This window comes from Corythoichthys intestinalis, chromosome 17 (assembly GCF_030265065.1).
Source record: "Corythoichthys intestinalis isolate RoL2023-P3 chromosome 17, ASM3026506v1, whole genome shotgun sequence".
NCBI lineage: Eukaryota > Metazoa > Chordata > Actinopteri > Syngnathiformes > Syngnathidae > Corythoichthys > Corythoichthys intestinalis.
The window spans coordinates 40,692,395-40,713,012 of record NC_080411.1 but is presented as its reverse complement, the minus strand read 5'-3'; the positions used below and the strand labels follow the sequence as shown (position 1 = coordinate 40,713,012).

The window sequence follows — 20,618 nt, the reverse complement described above, 5'->3', positions numbered from 1 at the left end:
TGAAGTTATTTACTACTGACGTCACTGCGCGTCGGTGAGGGTTAATGACGTAACTCACTTGCGACTGTTTTGTCTTTGTTTAAAATTTTATATTTTGTGTGATTCTGTACTTATTTTGAGTTTATGTATAGTACTTTTCATGTGGTCGTTATCATGTTTGCTGCCATTGACGGCGATAGACGTAAGATTCATTTTAATTCCGAGTGCGGGAATGAGTGCCGTTGAAAGGCGAAAATTGAAGTGGGAGGAATGGTGGTGAATTATCGTGTTTTGGTACCACTGACGGCCATAAACGTCAAATTCATTTGAATATGGAGAGTGTAAAATTGTGGGTTACCTTAAAAGTCAGTCGTACGCGATTCTATAAATATCCTGCAACTACACTCAAACACGTCTCGGTCTGACGTTGAATTTCGCACAATTGTCAAAAGATGGCGATAGTGCGCCACAAGTTGTTTGCTCACCGCCCAAAGAAAGTATCCGAAGAAGATGAATTAGCAACACAGTAATAAGTAGTAGGACGCTAGCGACATCTCGCTCATTTCTGTTAGACGATTCCATAGAAAACTGCCACATAATCGGCCCTAGTTGTGCACTTTAAATTCAATTTTATATTTGATTTGAGCTCAAGAGATCTACCATCTGACGTAAGCGGTAAGTAAACTTTTTGAAAAAGCCGACTGGCTGTTCCATGAATTTATGAAGGACCGAAAAGCTTCCCCTCGCGTTTTGTTTGTTTGTTTGTCTAAATTTATTTTTTTATCAGATGTAAAATCGATTAATGAGCTTTGTTGTCGGTGACACAGTCAACCTCCAAAAAGTTACATTCGATACATGAAGTCGTGCCCGTCGTGTACAACCTCTCATTGGTAACTGGTATCGAATGTAGATACATTACCCGATCTTACTTTGGGTATTATTGTTTATTAAATATTCACTGACGTTTCTGAAATAGGACTCATTTTCCTTTAGCAACATTAAGAAGTAACATGAAAGCTTCTTCAATGTTTCTCGGGTACATGCCTCTACAGTTTATCTTTTTTTTTAATTAGTATTATTTTTTTAACATAAACACTTGTAAATATATACTGTGTTATTACATATATGGATAATACGCAGATTGTATGTTGACAACAAGACACGGGAGGACACAAAAGCGAGGGACTTTCCTGCTAACCATGAGCTCATATTAGCAAAATCACGAGAATCCTCTCACGCAGTATATGTGGCTAGCTATCGTTAGCATGCTAGCTACAAGACGCAAAGTTGGGTCGATATATATTTAAAACTACACGTTTAGTGTCCCATACGTGAAGCTGCATTCATCATATATATCGTGTTGGAGCGTGGGATATGTTAAAACGTGAAACAAATGATTTTGACAGACATTAGCGTGCTAGCATGACTCAGTGGATTTCTTCCAGTTACACTATTGTGGCCTGTTTTTCGAATGAAGCGACGGCTATTGTAAACGTATTGTGTTCTTAACAACTTCGAAGACAACCAGGTAAATGGTAACATATAAAAAATATTAATTTTTGCGTTCTTATAGGGCTTCGTTTAAAGGTTTCGGGTTAGAAGTACTTGTGGTACAAGAACTTTGTGGGATTGCTTGTCTTTGTCTTGATGGTGCAAGCATGCTGCTATTGATTTGATTTTGGTACTGCTAGTTTTGTGTAAATATGTTTTATCCTTGGTGGAAAAAAGGTAAATTATCCTCGTAGTAAAGGGTTCCTTTTTTCCCCCCTAACAATCTCGTGGTTGGACGTCTCACGAGGGGAGCTCTTGGCTCATGTTTGTAAAATCGTTTGGGTATGTGCATAGACCATATTGCCGAAAGTATTAGCTGTATTCATAGCACCAAAATCTATATTCTTATGGACCTTCTTTTAATGTTGTAGATTCATGTTTGGTCAGAAAGGTGCCTTTCCCAAAATGTACCTTCCAAGTTTAGAGGAGCGAATTGTCCAAAATCACTATGTATGCTGAAGCATTTAAAATTCCAATCACCATAACTCAGCGGCTAATATTTTGGCCAATGCCACATATCCAAAGGTTGTAGAAAGACTTGATAAAAGTGTTTTAACTTGTTTAGCTGTTGACTGATATCATAGTAAACCACAGAATGACATTTGTTTAATTTCTGTTTTATAAAATGCAAACCAACTCAGATTTTCATGAAACATTTTTTGTTTGTTTGTCTCCAGGTCAGTGCACTAGACATCGTCATGGCTCAGGAGACCAATCAGAGCCCAGCTCCTATGCTCTGTGCTACTGGCTGTGGTTTCTATGGTAACCCCAGGACTAATGGCATGTGTTCTGTTTGCCACAAGGAACACCTGTCAAGACAGAACAATGGCGGAGTCAGTTCCCTCAGTCCTGTGGGTAAGACCTGCTGTTTTTTGTTGTTGTTGTTGTGTTCCACCTGCATGGAAAAAAATATCATACAATTCCATGCATGGTTTCCTAACCTTATATGAACATGTATCTGTGACTTTCAAGGTTATATTAATTGAATGCTAAATTGTCCTAAAGTGGGAGTATTATTATGAATGTTTGTCTACACTATTTGTCGGTGCTGTCTCTTACACCGCCTGCGTACAAATTTCCTTGCAAATGCATTTTGAGGTCATACAGAAGTATATACAGAGAGAATAATTTCAAAGGCACATTATACAGTGGGGCAAATAAATATTTTGTCAACCAATAGTAGTGCAAGTTCTCCCACTTGAAAATATTAGCGAGGCCTGTAATTGTCAACATGGGTAAACCTCAATCATGAGAGACAGAATGTGGGGGAGAAAAAAAACACAGAAAATCAAATTGTTTGATTTTTAAAGAATTTATTTGCAAATCATGATGGAAAATAAGTATTTGGTCAATACCAAAAGTTCATCTCAATACTTTGTTATGTACCCTTTGTTGGCAATAACGGAGGCCAAACGTTTTCTGTAACTCTTCACAAGCTTTTCACACGCTGTTGCTGGTATTTTGGCCCATTCCTCCATGCAGATCTCCTCTAGAGCAGTGATGTTTTGGGTCTGTCATTGGAAAAAACACAGACTTTCAACTCCCTCCACAGATTTTCTATGGGGTTGAGATCTGGAGTCTGGCTAGGCCACTCCAGGATCTTGGAATTCTTCTTACGAAGCCACTCCTTTGTTGCCTTGGGTGAGTGTTTGGGATCATTGTCATGCTGAAAGACCCAGCCACATCTAATCTTCAATGCCGTTGCCGAAGGAAAGAGATTTTCATTCAAAATCTCTCGATACATGGCCCCATTCATTCTTTCCTTTTCACAGCTCAGTCGTCCTGGTCCCTTTGCAGAAAAACAGCCCCAAAGCATGATGTTTCCACCCCACCCCCATGCTTCACAGTGGGTATGGTGTTCTTTGGATGCAATTCAGTATTCTTTCTCCTCCAAACAAGAGAACCTGTGTTTCTACCAAAAAGTTCTATTTTGGTTTCATCCGACCATAACATATTCTCCCAGTCCTCTTCTGGATCATCCAAATGCTCTCTAGCGAACTGCAGACGGGCCTGGACGTGTACTGGCTTCAGCAGGGGGACACGTCTGGCAGTGCAGGATTTGAGTCCCTGGCGGCGCATTGTGTTACTGGTATTAGCCTTTGTTACTGTGGTCCCAGCTCTCTGTAGGTCATTCACTAGGTCCTCCCGTGTGGTTCTGGGATTTTTGCTCACCGTTCTAGTGATCATTTTGACGCCACGGGGTGAGATCTTGCATGGAGCCCCAGATTGAGGGAGATTATCAGTGGTCTTGTATGTCTTCCATTTTCAAATAATTGCTCCCACAGTTGATTTCTTTACACCAAGTGTTTTACCTATTGCAGGTTCAGTCTTCCCAGTCTGGTGCAGGTCTACAATTTTGTCTCTGGTGTCCTTCGACAGCTCTTTGGTCTTGGTCATAGTGGAGTTTGGAGTGTGACTGACTGAGTTTGTGGACTGGTGTCTTTTATACCAATTATGAGTTTAAACAGGTGCCATTAATACAGGTACCGAGTGGAGCCTCGTTAGAAGAAGTTAGACCTCTTTGACAGCCAGAAATCTTGCTTGTTTGTAGGTGACCAAATACTTATTTTCCACTATAATTTGGAAAAAAATTCATTAAAAATCCAACAATGTGATTTTCTGTTTTTTGTTTTTTTGTTTGTTTTTTTTCCCCCCACATTCTGTCTCTCATGGTTGAGGTTTACCCATAATGACAATTACAGGCCTCTTTAATCTTTTCAAGTAGGAGAACTTGCACAATTGGTGGTTGACTAAACACTTATTTGCCCCACTGTACGGTATATCAAACCAAGTCTGGAACGAAGTTGAAAATGTCATCTCACTGCTTTGATAGCCATGATGTGAAGTTGCAATAGAAATTAAATGAGTGGCAGCGGGGAGAAGAAATGGTTTCCGCTTCTGTAAACATTTTTGAATTGGCAAAAACAAAGAATCTTGACATATTTTCCATTTCATAATTGAATTTTCATGATTTTGACTGACATAAAGAGCTGACTTAGAGTCAGTCTCCAGGAAAGAGTTATACCTTATCAAATATGACCAACTTCCTTTTTGCTCTGTTTCCTTTTGGTTATATCAGGTTAATCAAATCAAATCAAGATGAGAGATCAACGTTTAGCTCTGTCGTGTAAGTGTTTTGTCATGTATCCTCCCCGCCAGGCAGCAGCAGTGGCCCCACAGTCGAGGCTTCAGCAATCCAGAGGTTAGAGGCCACCTTGAATAATGCTGCAGCTGCATGTGCGGCGGCAGCAGAGGTTGCAGCTGAGGCTGCAGCATCGGAAACTCTCAGGTAGGCTCCTCTGTCATAACTGCAGAGATTTGTTCAAATTTGCAGATGGAAATGGCAGCACAAAATTGTTTTAAGGCATCAATTTTCGGGAACCCATGATTGCTTTCATGTTAAAATGTGATATGTAAAATACAGGTTTATAATCATTGTGTACTTCCTTCACAACACGTTTCTATATTGCAGTGCAATATCAACAACAGTTTCTATAACACAAAAGATGGCTGAGATGAGTCTGTCGCTTGAGAAAGGAGCATCGGGATCGGGGAGTAAAGCAGAACTCTCAGAGCCGGGTGGGTGTCATGTTTTCATCCTGCAACCCCCCCCCCTCCTTGTTTAATCACCATTTTACATTTACTATACCTGAGTGGAAGTGGGAACCTCAGGGCACCTCACGATACGATTCGCGATGCAAGGTTCACGATAACGATTATCGCACGGTATCACGATACAGCGATTATCAATATATTGGTCAGAAATTTGATACATGATATTCTACGATACAACTGTTGAAACGAGAGAAAAAAAGATATTTCAAAATAGAAAAAATACTGTTTTAGTCATTTACTAAACAGTGACACCTTTTCAGTGCATCATTGTTGCAAAATATAAATCTACTGCAAATTGTGTACCTGCACATATAGAGGAAAGAAACCACAACCACTGATATTTCTTGGAGAGATCATGATGAATGGCACCCTTAATATATTTAAAGTTTTAAATACAGTGCTGTAGGTGTCAGTCAGCAATTGAGCTTGGAGTGGGGCAATGATAAAATCGGTGGGTTTTTTTCTTCGTATATGACCTTTGTTGCCAAAAGCATTGGTTTGAGCACTTCCACCATCTGCTTCAGCATTTGAGATGTCGGACTCAGTCACATTCTTCCTCACCTTAAAAACAACAAAATAAATATTAGCTACTTATTAGCTTTTGAGTTGAAATCCTGATTTTTTTTTTTTTGTGTTGGATGTATTGAGTGAATTAAAAAAATATGAATTGAATGTATAGAAATTAAAAATGCAGTAATTACCTATTTTTAATATGTAGGGTACATTAATTATCATGCACATCACCTTATATATCTTGGAAGTTATTCAAACCATTTTTATAGCTTATTGTATCAAAATGGTAGTAATAACAGTTTGTGTAGTAAACTAGATGGAAAGTGGTTCTCAAATAATAACAAATAAATCTGTAAATTCGCGTAGGCTTGCTCGATATTCATTTTCATCCAGTTTAGGCTCCTGGTTTATTTTATATCATTTTACACCAAATGTCATCAAAATAATACATGTAAATTAAAAAATCAATTACTAGTACATTGCAAAACTTTCTTACCTCAAGTGATGGAAGCGAAGCAGTGAAGAAATCCGGTGTCCACTTCATCACCAGCTGCCAGTGAACCTTATTTTTATGAGACAATTCTTGCATGCAACAAAGACCTTGTTCACCTTACTTCCATTCTTGTTGGTGTAAAATCCAAAGTGTGTCCACATGTGTTATTTGTAGCAATATTTTTCTCACTTTTTCCTCCACCGTTCTCACGAAGTTTTTCTATTTTTTTCAACCCACTTGGAGCTTCCTTTCTTCTTCTCTAGGCGACTTGTGTGCACTTTACCTTCACCGCCACTCTTGAGCGTCCCTAGTGGACCGCCTAGGAATTGCTGAACAAAAATTGAGCAGTTTACAGCATCCATACTCCATTGTATGGCCAATATGTCAAATAAAAGTATCGATACTTGGCGGGAGCATATCGATAACCGATCGGGTTGCAAAATATTGCGATATATCGCTGTATCGAGATATTGTCACACTCTTATACCTGAGTGTATGATATACTTGAGAAATAACAGTGTGTTTTTTCATTGCGCTTTTGCAGTCGCTGATCAGATCACTGTTGCTGTCTGTCCACCCTCCACTGCTGGCAGTGAAGAGTCCCAAGCCTCGGAGCCTCCCAAACCCAAGAAGAACCGTTGTTTCATGTGCCGCAAAAAGGTTGGACTTACAGGTGAGTAAAGTTTGAAAGGAGGGCCTGCTATAGTGATTCACCGGTCTTCCCAGGCTTCATCTGATCACCAGTACCATTTAGGGCTGTCCTAAACGACTAATTTCCTTCCGATTAGTCAGCCGACTATTTTTACGATTGGTCGACTACTCTTTTAACTAATTTAATAATGAAATTTTTGTTGAACCTTATTAATTCACAAAAAACAATTTACAACACCTAAATTCTTTATTAATGTATAAATAACATAAATATCAATAATAAATCACTAACAATTAGGTCAAATGCTGCTGGCATTAACTAGTGTGGGGGGGGGGATGTAAACGGAAACACTGTGACTTCACCTTTTCAACAGGAGTCAAAACAATTCTTACTCTTTTTGTGGTATGTCTATATTGTTCTAAATGTTAAAATGAATTGCAATGGGCCTCATGTCCCGGACAATCATTTCCAGAATACTTTGTGTGAGTTCAGATGCTCTTTCTGGTGTGCATTCCGCGTTTTTGGGGGAAGGCAAAAACTGTTCACCTTTTGTTTGTTTCAACCTGAAAATAGATAAAGCAGAGGGCACACTGAAATAGTAATGCAATTATTTTGTATGAAAGGCACACATGGTCATAGTAACAAAAATTAAATAGTGTGTTAGTTTGATAGTATACTACTATATGTATATACACAATAAAAAAAAAATTATAACAGTAAACAAATAATAAAAAATAACAGTAAATAAAATACTCCAGTCCCCATTCTGTATCAGCAGCTTTAAACTACATTCAATTAATTTAATGTTGTGAATCAACTGTTACAGTTGTTAAAATTATTTCCCTTCTGTCTACTTTTGTCAAAGTTTTAAAACTATTTCATCATTTAAAGATTCAAGACAAGTTTCTATCGATTTAGGAGTATTTTAGATAAAAAGTTAATTAGGTTCGCTACAACAGAGCCTTCTAGAGAAGTCACTGCTTTAAGATGGCGGCTGTTTACTAACGCCGGAAAGTCTGTCATTTTGCATCTCTGTTCAATAATACATGATCCAACACCGCCGTCGGCTGTCATTTTGCATCTAGTTCTACATATATATGATATCTACTGTAGCCGTATGTTTGTAGCAACTAGCATCTGGGCGTTGTTTGTCGCAGCAGTCAGGTATGATTGTTTTTTTTATCTAGCGGCATGAATTGAACATATTTACTCTCGGTCCGTTCCTCATTGCGTCCCAAAGACCGCGCTGACTGTGTTTTACCTCTGTTTTACCTGGTATAATGCAATAATCGGAATTTGGATGTTTGTGAATCGTTCTTGAATCTTGCACGGCCGAATCACGAATAATCTAAGAATCGGAAATTTCGCACACCTCTTAACTGCTAGGATGATTTACAATTTCTGATCAAATTGGCTCAAACTCTTCCCTTGGCCAAAGCTAGAACACTATAATGTAATGTTCATGTCTAGGTGTATTGTACTGTACTGTACTGTAAAGGGGCAATTGAGTCAAAAAAGGCAGTGCAGGTGGAGAGATTGGCTTTCCAGCAGACAAAGGGGCCAGAAATGTCAAAAATGATGGGAAGGTGGTCCGAGATAACAGTATACACTATTTCTCTGATGGAGACTGAAAGCCCAAGCTAAATTACCAGATCCAGACTGTGACCTTGCTCATGAGTCTGTGCATTCACAGACTGGGTGAGGCCAAATTAGTCCAGAAGTCCTTTGAACTTATTCACCAGCTGATTGGCAGAGCAGCAGACATGAATGTTAAAATCCCCACAAATTAAAACCCTGCCAAATTTTGGAATAGCATCTGATAAAAACTCAGTAAACTGGATAAAATTCTTTGTTAAAATCAGGGGGGCGTCAGTGACGCTATTCTGCTATAAAGCCAGCGAACCAAAAAAAGATACACTCCAAACACAAGGCGTACTTTTTTTGAATTGATGGACGTCTCAAATAATGGTAACTGAAATAAAACGAATACATTTATAACGTACAATAGTATTTTTACATGTGTGAGTAGCTTCATTAGCACAAACACAGTAGAATGTGAGGAAGTCATATCCTTGAACAACATGAAAAAGTTTGCCAAAAACAAAACACACATTTTCCCTTCAAATTCAATTCAAACTAACTAAAAACTTACAGAGACGAATGTTAGCCTAGTCTTGGCAGCGAGAGCAACTTCGTCGAGGTTATAAATCTCACGGCCACTCAGAGAAACAAGCTTGAATAAAGGGGAAATGATATCGTCAAAGATCGCTGATTGCGACAGATGATCTTGCCCTTAGCACTTAAATGCACGTTCGCTGGACAAGGCGAGGTCTCACTCCCAATGTTTTTTACATGAAACCTTTACACAACAATATTTAAATTTTATCTAACTGATACATATTTAACTTAATAACTTATGAATTCTTTCTTTTTAACACAAAGGCATGACATGTAGACTAGAGTCGCCCCCTCAAAAAAATTGTACAGTAGATATTTCTTAATTTTATTTAGAAGTGTTTTTACTTTTTTATAGCAATTATTTTTGTTCTTGCTCTAATCTTGAGCAACCTGAGCGGTGGCTGTGGGTAGTCTAAAAGTTCTATTGATTTTAATTTTGTTTAAAATATTTATTTTTTTGTTTACCGTGTTGTTATTTTAACATTTTATTCATGTTTCAATTTGCAAATATGTTATGGAAAAAAAAAGAAGCATCCCGGAAAGACTTTTTTTTTTTTTTTTTTTAAACCCATACATCTCAAAAGAACACATTTTGGAGCAATACCGTGAAACCGAGGTATTTTTCCTCAAGGTTATTGTACCGTGAAAATCTCTAACCCTGTGACGCAGGATTTCCCCGTGTCATGGCTTACAGACATTGGGAGATGTACCGGGAACAACGGAGACTTTCAGACCTGTCCCATTTTGGCGACTCTGCGCTCTCTGAGCGTGGAGGGCGAGGGACGGGATTTTATAATCCGGACATGAAATTTTTTTGGGTCATTATCGGCAACAAAACAAACCAGACATTTCCAAAGATGGAGGATTAGCTGTCTATTCCTCGGTTTTAAGATTCAGTAGCAAATTAATTTCGTTAGCTTTCAAGTTGAATTTACCATCTTTTCAGTTTGCAATGTTGATAATTGCCTTTTCGTCTTACTGCGAAGAAAGAGCAAATGACAATCTGCCCCCCCCCCCCCCACCCCACCCCCATGCTATTTACGTCATCAGCCTTCATGCCGTGACCGGGGAATTAATAGGCCGCTTTCATGCATGCCACGCCCAGCTGAAGTCCCGGGCATTATACGAGAACGCAAGTCTGTTAATGTCCGTGTCATCTCCGTGTCAGTCGACCCGGGAAATTGCTTTCAGACATGAGGGCTACCCTTTTAAATCAAAGGATATACTGAAATTTAGCGTATGTTTGAAAGCGGCTCAAGATTCATGATGCTGCGTTTAATCGACTTGTAAAATACGAAATGTTTAATTATGAGTAGTAAGGATGGGAACCTCTTGGTAGCTCACGATAACGATGATCTTACGATATGGCGCTACAACGATTATCGATATTTGTAGAATACCCTAGAATGATTTTCTGACCAACAACTACTAAACAGAAAAACAAGCTTCTGGTGTGAATTGAAATGCGTGAACATTCTCATTCGCTGCCATCCTTCCCACTTCAAAGGGATTGAACATCTATGGCCGTCAGTAGCAGCCAATGCCAGGCAATGAGGTAATTTTGGGCCATTTAAGGTCATTTACTTATTGGTTTTCAGTTACTTCCTGTTGATTTTGGGGTATTTTATGGGTCACTTCCTGTTCATTTTGTGTTACAGACCTGGGAATCACCCAAATGAATAGGCAGTGACTCAAACTTAACAGGAAACCGGGAAATGCCCTAAAATGAACAGCAAGTGACCTATAAATGCCCTGAAAATCTGACAGAATGACTGTGAATGCTCTGGTTTCGGATGAACGAACGTTCCCAGTCTAAATGGACTGGGTGTCGAGTAGAGCTGTCCCGGCTAGTCGACATAGTCGACGTCATCGATGACGTCGACGACGTAAATCCGTCGACGAGGACAACATCCCGTCGACGGTTAATGAAGGGTTAAAAAAAATACATGTGGGGAAAGTTCAGAATGTCGGATGCTCTGTATGCAAGCGGGGAAAGCGGCACAAAGCCAAAAAAAGCGCACCAGAGTGTCCAAAACATTGACTTATTTCAAAGAAACAACGGAGGGTACACTCTTCTGTCCTGTCTGTTCAATGCCAAGCTTGGCTGCACGTCGGCCGTGAATGAACACCTCAAGCGCCGTCACCGTTTGTAATTAATTTTTTTTTTTTTCATTTTTTGTACACCAGAGGGTGCTGTCGCCTTACTGAATAATAATGTTTCATTGACAATTGGCCTATAAGTGCTATTAGTATTGTCCTTCATGCTAACTGAAAGGTTTATTTCATGTTATGGTTTATTTTATGGTATAGAAAATTATATAAGGTTAAAAGGTCATAAATATATACAGTATATAGAGTGATTGCACTCAAGGGAGAGATTGTCAATGATAAGGTAATAAATTAAGGTAAAGGCAATTCATTGATAAAAAATAAGGTTTAAAAGGAAAAAGGTGAAAAGTTTTTGTTAATTTCTAATAGTGTTGTTTTATTTGTGTGCACCATAGCTCTTACGGTGTGATTACATCAAGGATGGAATAAAAGTTGTAAGCCATCAGTTTAAGAGACCACCTTTTCAATCAGGGATGCTACACTAGTAAATTCTATCAGCATTTAAACTAATTGTTTATTTGTGATTTATTATTATTTATGTGTTTATTTGTACTTTAATAAATAATTTAAGTGTTCCAATATGTTTTTTGTTGATTGATAAGCGTCAACAAAAATTTCATTGCTAAATTAGTAAAAAAAAAAAAATTAAAAACATTTTTTTTTTTTATCATTATTAGATTAGTCGACTAATCGTAAAAATAGTCGGCTGACTAATTGCGAGAAAATTAGTCGTTTGGGACAGCCCTTGTGTCGAGCACTATCAAGGCAACCTTAAGACTCAACTGAGAAACTATTATGGTGGAAGAGTTCGGTAGCAATTTGTAGTCTTCCCCCCCCATACATTGACACCTTTTTAAAATGATATCTCGATTCCTGCAGGAGCATATCGATAACCTTTTGGGATACAAAGTATCACGATATATCACCATTTCGATATTTTGTCACACCCCTAATGAGTAGGCAGTTAAATGACTAGTCGCGCACATCCCTAGTTGGTGAACTCCGTCCGAACGCCGGCTGTAGATCGCTGGATGAATTCAGCCAAGCGGGCTCGGCGACTTGACTGTAAGAAATGGGGCAACGGTGTTTTTTTGTCTTTTGAGACCAATAGAGGTGAAACTATAGATCGACAACTAATCGTTTAGCTAATTAACAACTATTTTGATAACCAATAATCGTTTAGGACCTTCACCTTAAAGTTGTCTAAATTCTAACATACCGTACATTAGAGGTGGGAATCTTGGGGCACCTAGCGATTCAATTACGATTCAGAGGCTACGATTGAATTATAAATCAATTATTGATGCCCCCCCTCCCAAGCTATTAGCTGCTTTTAATGTTTCGTACATTGGATACAAAAATTGTACAAAAATCCTCTCAGGCTTAAATAAACTACTATTTCAGTATCAAGTTAACAGTTCAAAACAGTAAATAAAGTACTCAAGTCCCTATTTTGTATCAGCAGCTTTAAATTACATTTAATTAATTTCATGATGTGAATCAACCTTTAAAGTTGTTAAAATTGCTCCCGTTATACCAGAATTACCCTTCTGTCTACTTTCGACATGTGAAAGTTTTTTAAAACCATTTCATCATTTAAAGATGGATTCAAGTCAAGATTTTGCTGATTTCGGAGTATTTTAGATAGAAAGTTAATTAGGTTCGCTCAGAAGGTTCGCTACAACAGTCTTCCAGAGAAGTCTACTGCTTTAAGATGGCAGCTGTTTACTAACGCTGTCTGTCATTTCACTAGTGCTGCAACGATTAATCGATTAACTCGAGTATTCGATAACAAAAAAAATATTCGAATTAATTTTGTTGCCTCGAGTATTCGTTTAATTAAAGTGGCGTTGTAATGGTTTATTTTGAAAGCGTTTACATTTAATTTTATTGATTAGGGTGGATACAATGCCCTCTGGTCTGCCTCAATTCACATGGCTGAATCTAATTGCTCCCTGTTAAAACCAACGAAAGCTACGTTTTTGTTTGGGCTAATGTTTCTTAATGCATTCGTAATTTAGTTTATAGGTATAGTTCGTCATTTTTTTTTTGTGGGAATATGAACCATTTGTAAAGAGCATTGTAAAAAAAAAAAAAAAAAAAAAAGTTAGCATTGTATAGCATTTAAGCATTAAGGACTTTTGCTATGTAAGTTTGCCAATTGTACTTTTGTTGTACATACATCCTCATTTTGATTCATTCATTCATTTTCCATTTATTTTATTTTTTTATACCGTTTGAGGCTCATCCCAGGTATTTTAATACTTCATTTTCTTTATCCGATTACTCGATTATTCGAACTAACTAGTTCATCGATTAATCGACTACTAAAATAATCGATAGCTGCAGCCCTACATTTCACATCTAGCTTACAGACCTGTTTGTTTTTTCAGGTTTTGAATGCCGCTGTGGGAACTTGTTCTGTGGCTTTCACCGTTACTCAGACCAGCACAACTGCCCGTACGACTACAAAGCTGAAGCTGCGGCCAAAATTCGTAAAGACAACCCCGTGGTGGTTGCGGATAAGATCCAGAGAATATGAGGAGAACTTTGATTTACTTGGATCGACCGGCTTTACACAAAATGGACTTCAGCCCCACAGTCTCTGATGGACCCCAGCATCCACTAATGAATTTCTTTCTGTTGATCCCTCTTTCCAATTACCATTCTTTGTGTGATTTTTATTTTTAGAATGTGTTAGTAAATCGTAAGGAAGGGTAATTGGGTCCGTATTATAGTATCCATCCATTTTCTATACTGCTGTTCCCGTGTTGCCCTTGATGGAAAAAGTGATTTTTCTATAGAGCAGTTGAAGGTTGCCCGGTGGCTATTGTGATCCTCCATTAAGATAGAAGGACCGCATGTTTGGGCTGTACTGAAACCGTTACTGCTGTTGGCTTGTGATGCCATCCCAGCCATGCTTGCTCTCTGCTGGCATGAGTAGCAAAGTGGATTTTGGAGTTGTCCCCCTTTATTTTAGGTTTGGCTCCTTGCTCAGAATCTAACCTTTCTGAAACGGTCAGGTAAATGCATCCTGTGTTTGCAAGTGCGTGGCGCCATGTGTTCATGTTGCTAACAAAATATAGTAAAATTGTTGGAGTGTGTCGGTGTGAATTTTTGAGAAAGATCTGAATGTTGGCACATCAACTTTGTGCTCTTTAGGTCCTTGATTAACACAACTGTTTCTTCTATTCTCATACACCCCCCCCCCCCCTTCACTGTTTTTCAACAATGTGTATGTTGTTGTCACATGACAAGTAGCCTAAACTTGAATAATTCGTTTGGCCTTTGACAGGGTTTGGTCCCACTAATACTTTCCGTTAGTCTTCACTTTTGAATGTTTTCTGCTGTTTTAATGTGAGTTAATATTCACAATGTTGGGAGTGTTACATTGTTGCGATCTATATATAAAAATAGACATTTTTTTTGTTGGGAAAAGACGTGAATGGTTGTTGACTGAGTATATGAGGTGACTAGTGATCATTAATTTTTGTTTCTTTTCTGGGGGCAGGAGGGTTCTGGCTGCCCCCCCCCCCTTTTTTTTTTTTAACCCTTTTAGTTATGCAAGTTTGTACAAACATTTATTTATATACTGCAGTGTGCGTAATCTTTCAATAATACAGAGTAAGTTGTATGATGTAAATAAAATGTGTTCACAAAATCATAAGAGTTGTTGACTCTAAATGTTCCTGTTAATAGCTAATATGGTTGCTCAAGTGTGCAGGTTCTTTGAATGAATTGACTTAAACTGGGCTTTTATGATATTAGAACGAGATCCCAAATACAAGTGGCCAAAATGAGTTTCCCCCACAAGGTGTCCGGAAGCTCTTTCTCCCAGAGATAGGTGAGAAACACTGTCATCCAGGTGGGACTCTACTACTGTGCGTTGAGCGGAGCGAGCTGAGGTGGCTCAGGCATCTGGTTCGGATGCCTCCCTGAAGAGGTGTTCTGGGCCTGTCCTATCAGCAGGAGAACCCAGGGACGACCCAGGACACTCTGGAAAGACTACGTCTCGGCTGGCCTGAGAACACCTTGTGATCCTGCCGGTAGAGCTGGTTGAAGTGGCTGGGAAGAGGAAAGTCAGGGCTTCCTTGTTAAAGCTGCTGCCCCCGCGGCTTCAGGTAAAACACTACTGCTTTTGTCCACAAGCACACCCAAACTCAACAAAAAAATGAGAGTTCCCTTGTAAGCTGCTTTAAGACCACATAAATTTTTTTTAAAAAAGTCAAATTGGGCAGAAGGGGGAAAACCTCGGTTTACTGCATTTCTAACAGTTAATTTAACGTTAACAGTAGAAAACATATACAGGTGGACACCTCTCTAAGCAGCTTCCTACTCGAGTTTCGCAGGTTAGCAAGTTCACACAGTTTAATGTTATGCTAACTCTGATGCAGGTCCGACTTTCAGTAGCAAAATTTGTGGTGTGTTCCCCACTTCCCCAACATTGACGTCTTTTTACATTTCTCAAAGTGGCTAGTTCTGGCTGAAAAAATAAACTTTTAATATCTCTAATATATGATGTGGGGGTGTCAAATCATCAGCCAATCAAATGTGCGTTTCGGAGGGGGGGATGGACCGGCACATTCAGCAAATGAAAAGAACTACATGTAAATCTGAACATAATAAAAATAATTCACTTAATAATGGTTACATTAATTAAAACATGGGAAGACAGTGTAAATGACCTATATAAATGAAGTCATTATATAACGCAAATAAGGTTGCTTAAAAGTAGGTAGGTAGGGACAATTTGCACATCCTGAAAAGTTGGTAGTGTTTTGTCCCTACCGTCCCTATGCGAACCTACGCCCTTGATCTGAGCGTCTTCATATCCAACACCGAGGGTGAAGACTTCCATGGTTTGAGTGCACAGGAGGAAGATGAAGATGGCCAACAAAGACTTTTACGTTTTAATAACCAGCCCACTTAGTGCTGTTACCGCCGTGTTAATGCTATGTAACTTCCGTGCCGCTGCTATATAACTGTCGTGTTTGCTGGCGCTGTTTGGAATGAAAAGGTGTGTTATTAAAATTTAGAAAACTCTTTCTATTTCTTATTATTCATATTTCTTTGTCAATATCTCATGTTACAAAGTGGGCACACGCGGCTTATAGGCAGGACAGGCTTATGTATGTACAAAATGGTTTTTCCTTTAAAAATGTACCGGGTGAGGCTTGTAATCAGGGGCGCCCAATTGTCCAGAAATTACGGTAATTGTTTAGGACATTCTTCACCTTGTCTAAATTCTTGAAATTTAAACATACAGATTTCTTTGTCATAAATTTGTTGAAGGAGCACAAAAACCAAAATCTGCTTTTACTTTGGAAAAAAGCAACTCCCATTTCTGCCAATTTTCAGACCTCTTACTGTCCAAGCCCGTCAACGGGGTTGTCCCGGGCCTCAGACCATAGGGGCCCCTGAATGACCCTTAATTTATTTTACTTTACATTCACATTTAAAAAATATATATAAATTCTTGTCTGATTAAATATTATGTTCTGCACGATATATCCTTAAAAACTTAACATTCAAATTTTCAAATATATATATATTTTTTCCTTTTTTTTGCACAACTCCCCACCCCCTCTGTCTTAGCAGAGAATGGTTTGACCCTGCTCTGGCACACTCTAGGCTAGACCACGTACGTGCCCTGAAGCGAGAAATTAAAATCTGTCATTGTTATAAACTCTAAACATGGCGATACCCATAAATGGGGTGCGCAGAAAAGAAAAAGAGATGAAGATCATAGAGGTGAATGAGAAAAAAAGTTTTTAAAAGGGGGACAAGAAGCCAGAGAATTAGGGCTAGAGTTGGCTGCGGACGGTGATGTCGGTATGTGAACAACAGCCGCTAGGGTTTGAACGTTTACATTCGCGATCACCGTGACCATAGCCCGATTCGAGTCTGTCACCGGCCGCTTGTAGCCTATTGAGCTGTGGTATGACAAGACATGCTGCTCGCGTTGAGCCGAGGCAAGAGAAGGTGATGGGAGATCTGGTATATACAGTATGTTAGTCTGTTGGGAGCAGGTGCGTGAGGCTGAACAGACTCTGGTCCAGCGGCTGGATTTACAACCTACTGTGTATTACAGCAAACGCTAATACGAATCCATCACCAAAACAGCACAAACAAGCAACAGTGAAACAGCAGAGGAGCCTGTCAGGGAGCTGTCAGGCAGCCCACAGTCTATGAGCTAAAGAGGGGGCGCGTCCCAGGTCCCACTCAGCGCAGCAGCCGTAGATCGATAGGGAGCAACTTAGCTATGCTCTCCATTGAGCCTGAGCTTGCTCAAAAACTGGATTTCACTGATGTTATAAATGACTTTGCTGTCAAAAAATGTACGCGCATCACAGTTTGAGGGCTTCATAACCCCAGGAATGTGGAGGGGCAGGCACAGGATGTTTAGTTATACTGTTTTGTTGCTTAGCAAGCAGGCATAGCACTCTCAGTTGTATTGTATTGTAGCCTACGTGGGACAATAAATGGAAATGTTTTTTGTTTATACTACACACATTACAGTCTGTTGAATTTAACTGTCCATCTCAAATTAAATAATTTTAAAATTTATACTGTCATTGCGTGCAAAGCGTTAAAAGTACTGTGTATGTTGTGACAAGCCGGTGGCAGGGGCGGGGTTGGAGGATTCACTCATTCATGCCTTTATTCAACACCATATACTGTGGTGGTCCTTTCCCACACTCCCCTTTGCTGGCTTTTATTGTTATAACACTTCTGGTTTTGATGTAAGATATCACTTCTAACTTGGCTCACCTGGGAGTGCACCTGCAGCTCATCAGTGATCTACACTGCTTATAAGGAGCGGCCTGGGCAGCAAGCAGGTGCCAGATGATTCTGCCAGTCACCACTGGTACATCGACCAACTAAGCCTTTAGTTTGTGACTCTTGTCTTTGAACGCTTAACTAATTCTGTTTTTTGCCGTCAGGACACCCACCTATCAAAGCCCTCGCCGCCACAGCCACAGCCAGTGACCATCCAATCCACCAGCCGCTCAACACCCTGCCCTTGTACAATAAATATCACTTCACACTTCATCTGTTTCCGGCTCGCATTTTGTTCCACATTAACTTTGCCTACCCTGCCTTAACATATACTCTACTATACTAGTACATCTAAAAGTGTCTTTGGCAAGACCTATGATACCGGATGTAGATGTTACAACACCATTGACCACGATCAAGCAGCTGCTTATCAACTGTCATTGCCTTGTCTCTGCATGTGAGGGGGGAACAAGATCTGTTGCACTGAGCGTCCATGACTGCAGGTCACGTTTCCACCTCCGGCTCTCTTGCCTCACCATTAAACTGCACGTTTGGATCATGGTGTCCTTATCATTCACACCAGGAGCGCAGAGTAGGACGCTTTCCTAAATAATCCCCCTACAGTCCAGAAATTCTCTATTTTAGCACCTGAAAACCATAACATTTGAAGGAAATGGTTTTGTATCATCTTTACTGTATAATGCTGTTAAATGAGTTTGTCAGTAGTCGAAATGGATTGGACATTTATCGCCGTCAGTGGTAGTCAGTGAGTTAAGACTGAATTTCACATGTGAAAAATATTCGTGTACTTTTCAATGTGATGTTTCTCTTCCTGTTATAGGCTGGTTGAATTACTTGACACCTGGAGTTCGATCATGAACAGTGAGCAGGAGTACACAATATAGATATCCCAGACATACTTTTAAGACCATCAGGGCCACCAGAATGCTCCGACCACTAGCCTGGTGGGGCCAGTAAAAATAATGTGTCGATTAAAAAAAAAACCCATCTTACTTCACATTAATTCCTTGTGGTTCTGTGTTTTTATGACGTTACACTATCCCGATCGAAGACCTTTACAGTCTATGCAGCAGCCGTTGCTCTCCGTGGGGCATAAACACACCTTGTTCGCTTGCTCCCGTGTGAAAGTGCGCAACAGCTGCTGATTGTTTGTCAGTACCTCACTACCCACCTAACGTTAAGCTTCAAGACGGCATGTTTCTAAAATCCCCAGCACCTGGCCAAGCACTGGGGGAAAAACACTCAAGAAAGACAGTCACCGGAGGAATTGAGGGAAAGGAAAATCCAATATGAAAAGAAAAGGGAGAGAAAGTTTTAGCCCCAGTGGCGAGACTGCTGGAATCGGCTCAGTGACGATGAGACAAAAAAACAAGGTTTACTGTGAGGTGTGCAGATCAATGACCATATATGCAGACAAGTAAGTTCGAGAAAAGTTAACTAGTATAAAACCTTTGGTTTGAACATAATGTGATAATTCATCCACCTGACTACAGAGAAAATAATATCGTCATTACGACGGTTTATCTTGAAAATCATTAGCTGCCTGACACGGAGAATGGAGATCTGAGTGTCCGATTGATTTGAACAGTTTTAATGTATCACATGGAAATATGAGATACATCCAGTGTGATCATTCAAAGTATCTCATTTATTAGGAGAAAGCGGCGAATCTAGCACAGCCCATCCCTCCTCCCGCAGCCCAGCAAAGGGGCATCGTCACCCCCCAGGGATCCAGGGTGATCCCCCGGACCGCCTGCGCCCCCATCAACCAGCCTTCAGGGATGGGAAGTGGGAACGCACCACCAACCCCCACGCCCACCCCAACGAACCGCCCGCCCACCCGGCCTATGAGCCACAGCCGCAGCCCCCCCAACTGGCACGGCACATTGCGGGACCCCTAACAGCCCACCAAGCCAAGGGCAGAGCCCAACGCCGGAGCAGCCGACATCCAGCCGACCCACCGGCATCCATCCAGCGACCCGCGCCGGAGTGCAGGGCGGATACCCAGACAGAGATGAGAGGGGAAGGCGAAAGCTGGAGAACGCCGAGGAGCCGCCGCGGGCCGACACGAGATCGGAGCCCCGACCTCACCCCACTCCCGCGGCCAACAGCCCAGGTGGAGGAGATGCCACGCCCCGGGAGCCACACCATAAAGAACAAGTGTGGGACCCACCTACCACTTATTACTGTGGCTGTCAGGTCCCTGACTGGCAGCCATTACCCAGCACCATGATGGTATTGTGTAGTGCAGTGTATGCATCAAAATAGGAGAGCTCGGCTTGGGGCAGTGGGGCGCTGCATGGAAATTCTACCCAGCCGCCTGTCCCACCGCCCCTTGCTGGAGCTCCCCCATGGTGTATGATGTGTGTGGTGCGTTAAACGAGGTGCAGGAATGGCGGGGCCTGCCGTGGGGTGTTAACCGTGATGTCAACTCCCCCCCAACAGATCTCCATCCATCCCACAACCTTGGTGTGTGATGTATTACAATCAAGGGGGAGCCGGTCCGGGACTGTATGGCCCGTCCCGACTCTCCCCTGAGGCATGAGTGAGTATGTAGGTGCCAGGGTGAAAGATATTTACAGTGCAAAGTGAGGCGTGGCCCCGTCCGCCAGAACCACCGGCCCCAGACGGCCCCCCCATCCGCCCACCCATCCCCCCGCCACCCAGGTACCCTCCTCGCACCCCAGACAGGCGCCACACCGAGCGCCAGAGACCAGGGGATATCCA

General features: G+C 40.8%; 1 protein-coding gene across 2 annotated transcripts; it reads left to right on the top strand.

Annotated features, from left to right (window-relative positions):
• The first annotated feature begins 82 nt into the window (after window positions 1-82).
• LOC130905803 (AN1-type zinc finger protein 5-like) lies at window positions 83-14,759 on the top strand. Of its 2 annotated transcripts, XM_057819498.1 has the most exons (6): window positions 83-654; window positions 2,208-2,385; window positions 4,690-4,819; window positions 5,003-5,109; window positions 6,696-6,824; window positions 13,484-14,755. In XM_057819498.1, the coding sequence occupies exons 2-6, from the start codon at window positions 2,229-2,231 to the stop codon at window positions 13,630-13,632; spliced, it is 672 nt and encodes a 223-aa protein (XP_057675481.1). In that variant the 5' UTR covers window positions 83-654; window positions 2,208-2,228; the 3' UTR covers window positions 13,633-14,755. The 2 variants fall into 2 exon arrangements, with proteins under 2 accessions (XP_057675481.1, XP_057675482.1); XM_057819499.1 differs by lacking the exon at window positions 83-654 and having other exon boundaries at window positions 2,210-2,385; window positions 13,484-14,759.
• Window positions 14,760-20,618: the final 5,859 nt, after the last annotated feature.

Bases quoted from the DNA above. Each gene is read 5' to 3' on its own strand.
- LOC130905803 (XM_057819499.1), top strand. From the start codon at position 2,229: ATGGCTCAGGAGACCAATCAGAGCCCAGCTCCTATGCTCTGTGCTACT. The intron at 2,386-4,689 runs GTAAGACCTGCT...CCTCCCCGCCAG, and splicing joins CAGTTCCCTCAGTCCTGTGG to GCAGCAGCAGTGGCCCCACA. The intron at 6,825-13,483 runs GTGAGTAAAGTT...TTGTTTTTTCAG, and splicing joins CAAAAAGGTTGGACTTACAG to GTTTTGAATGCCGCTGTGGG.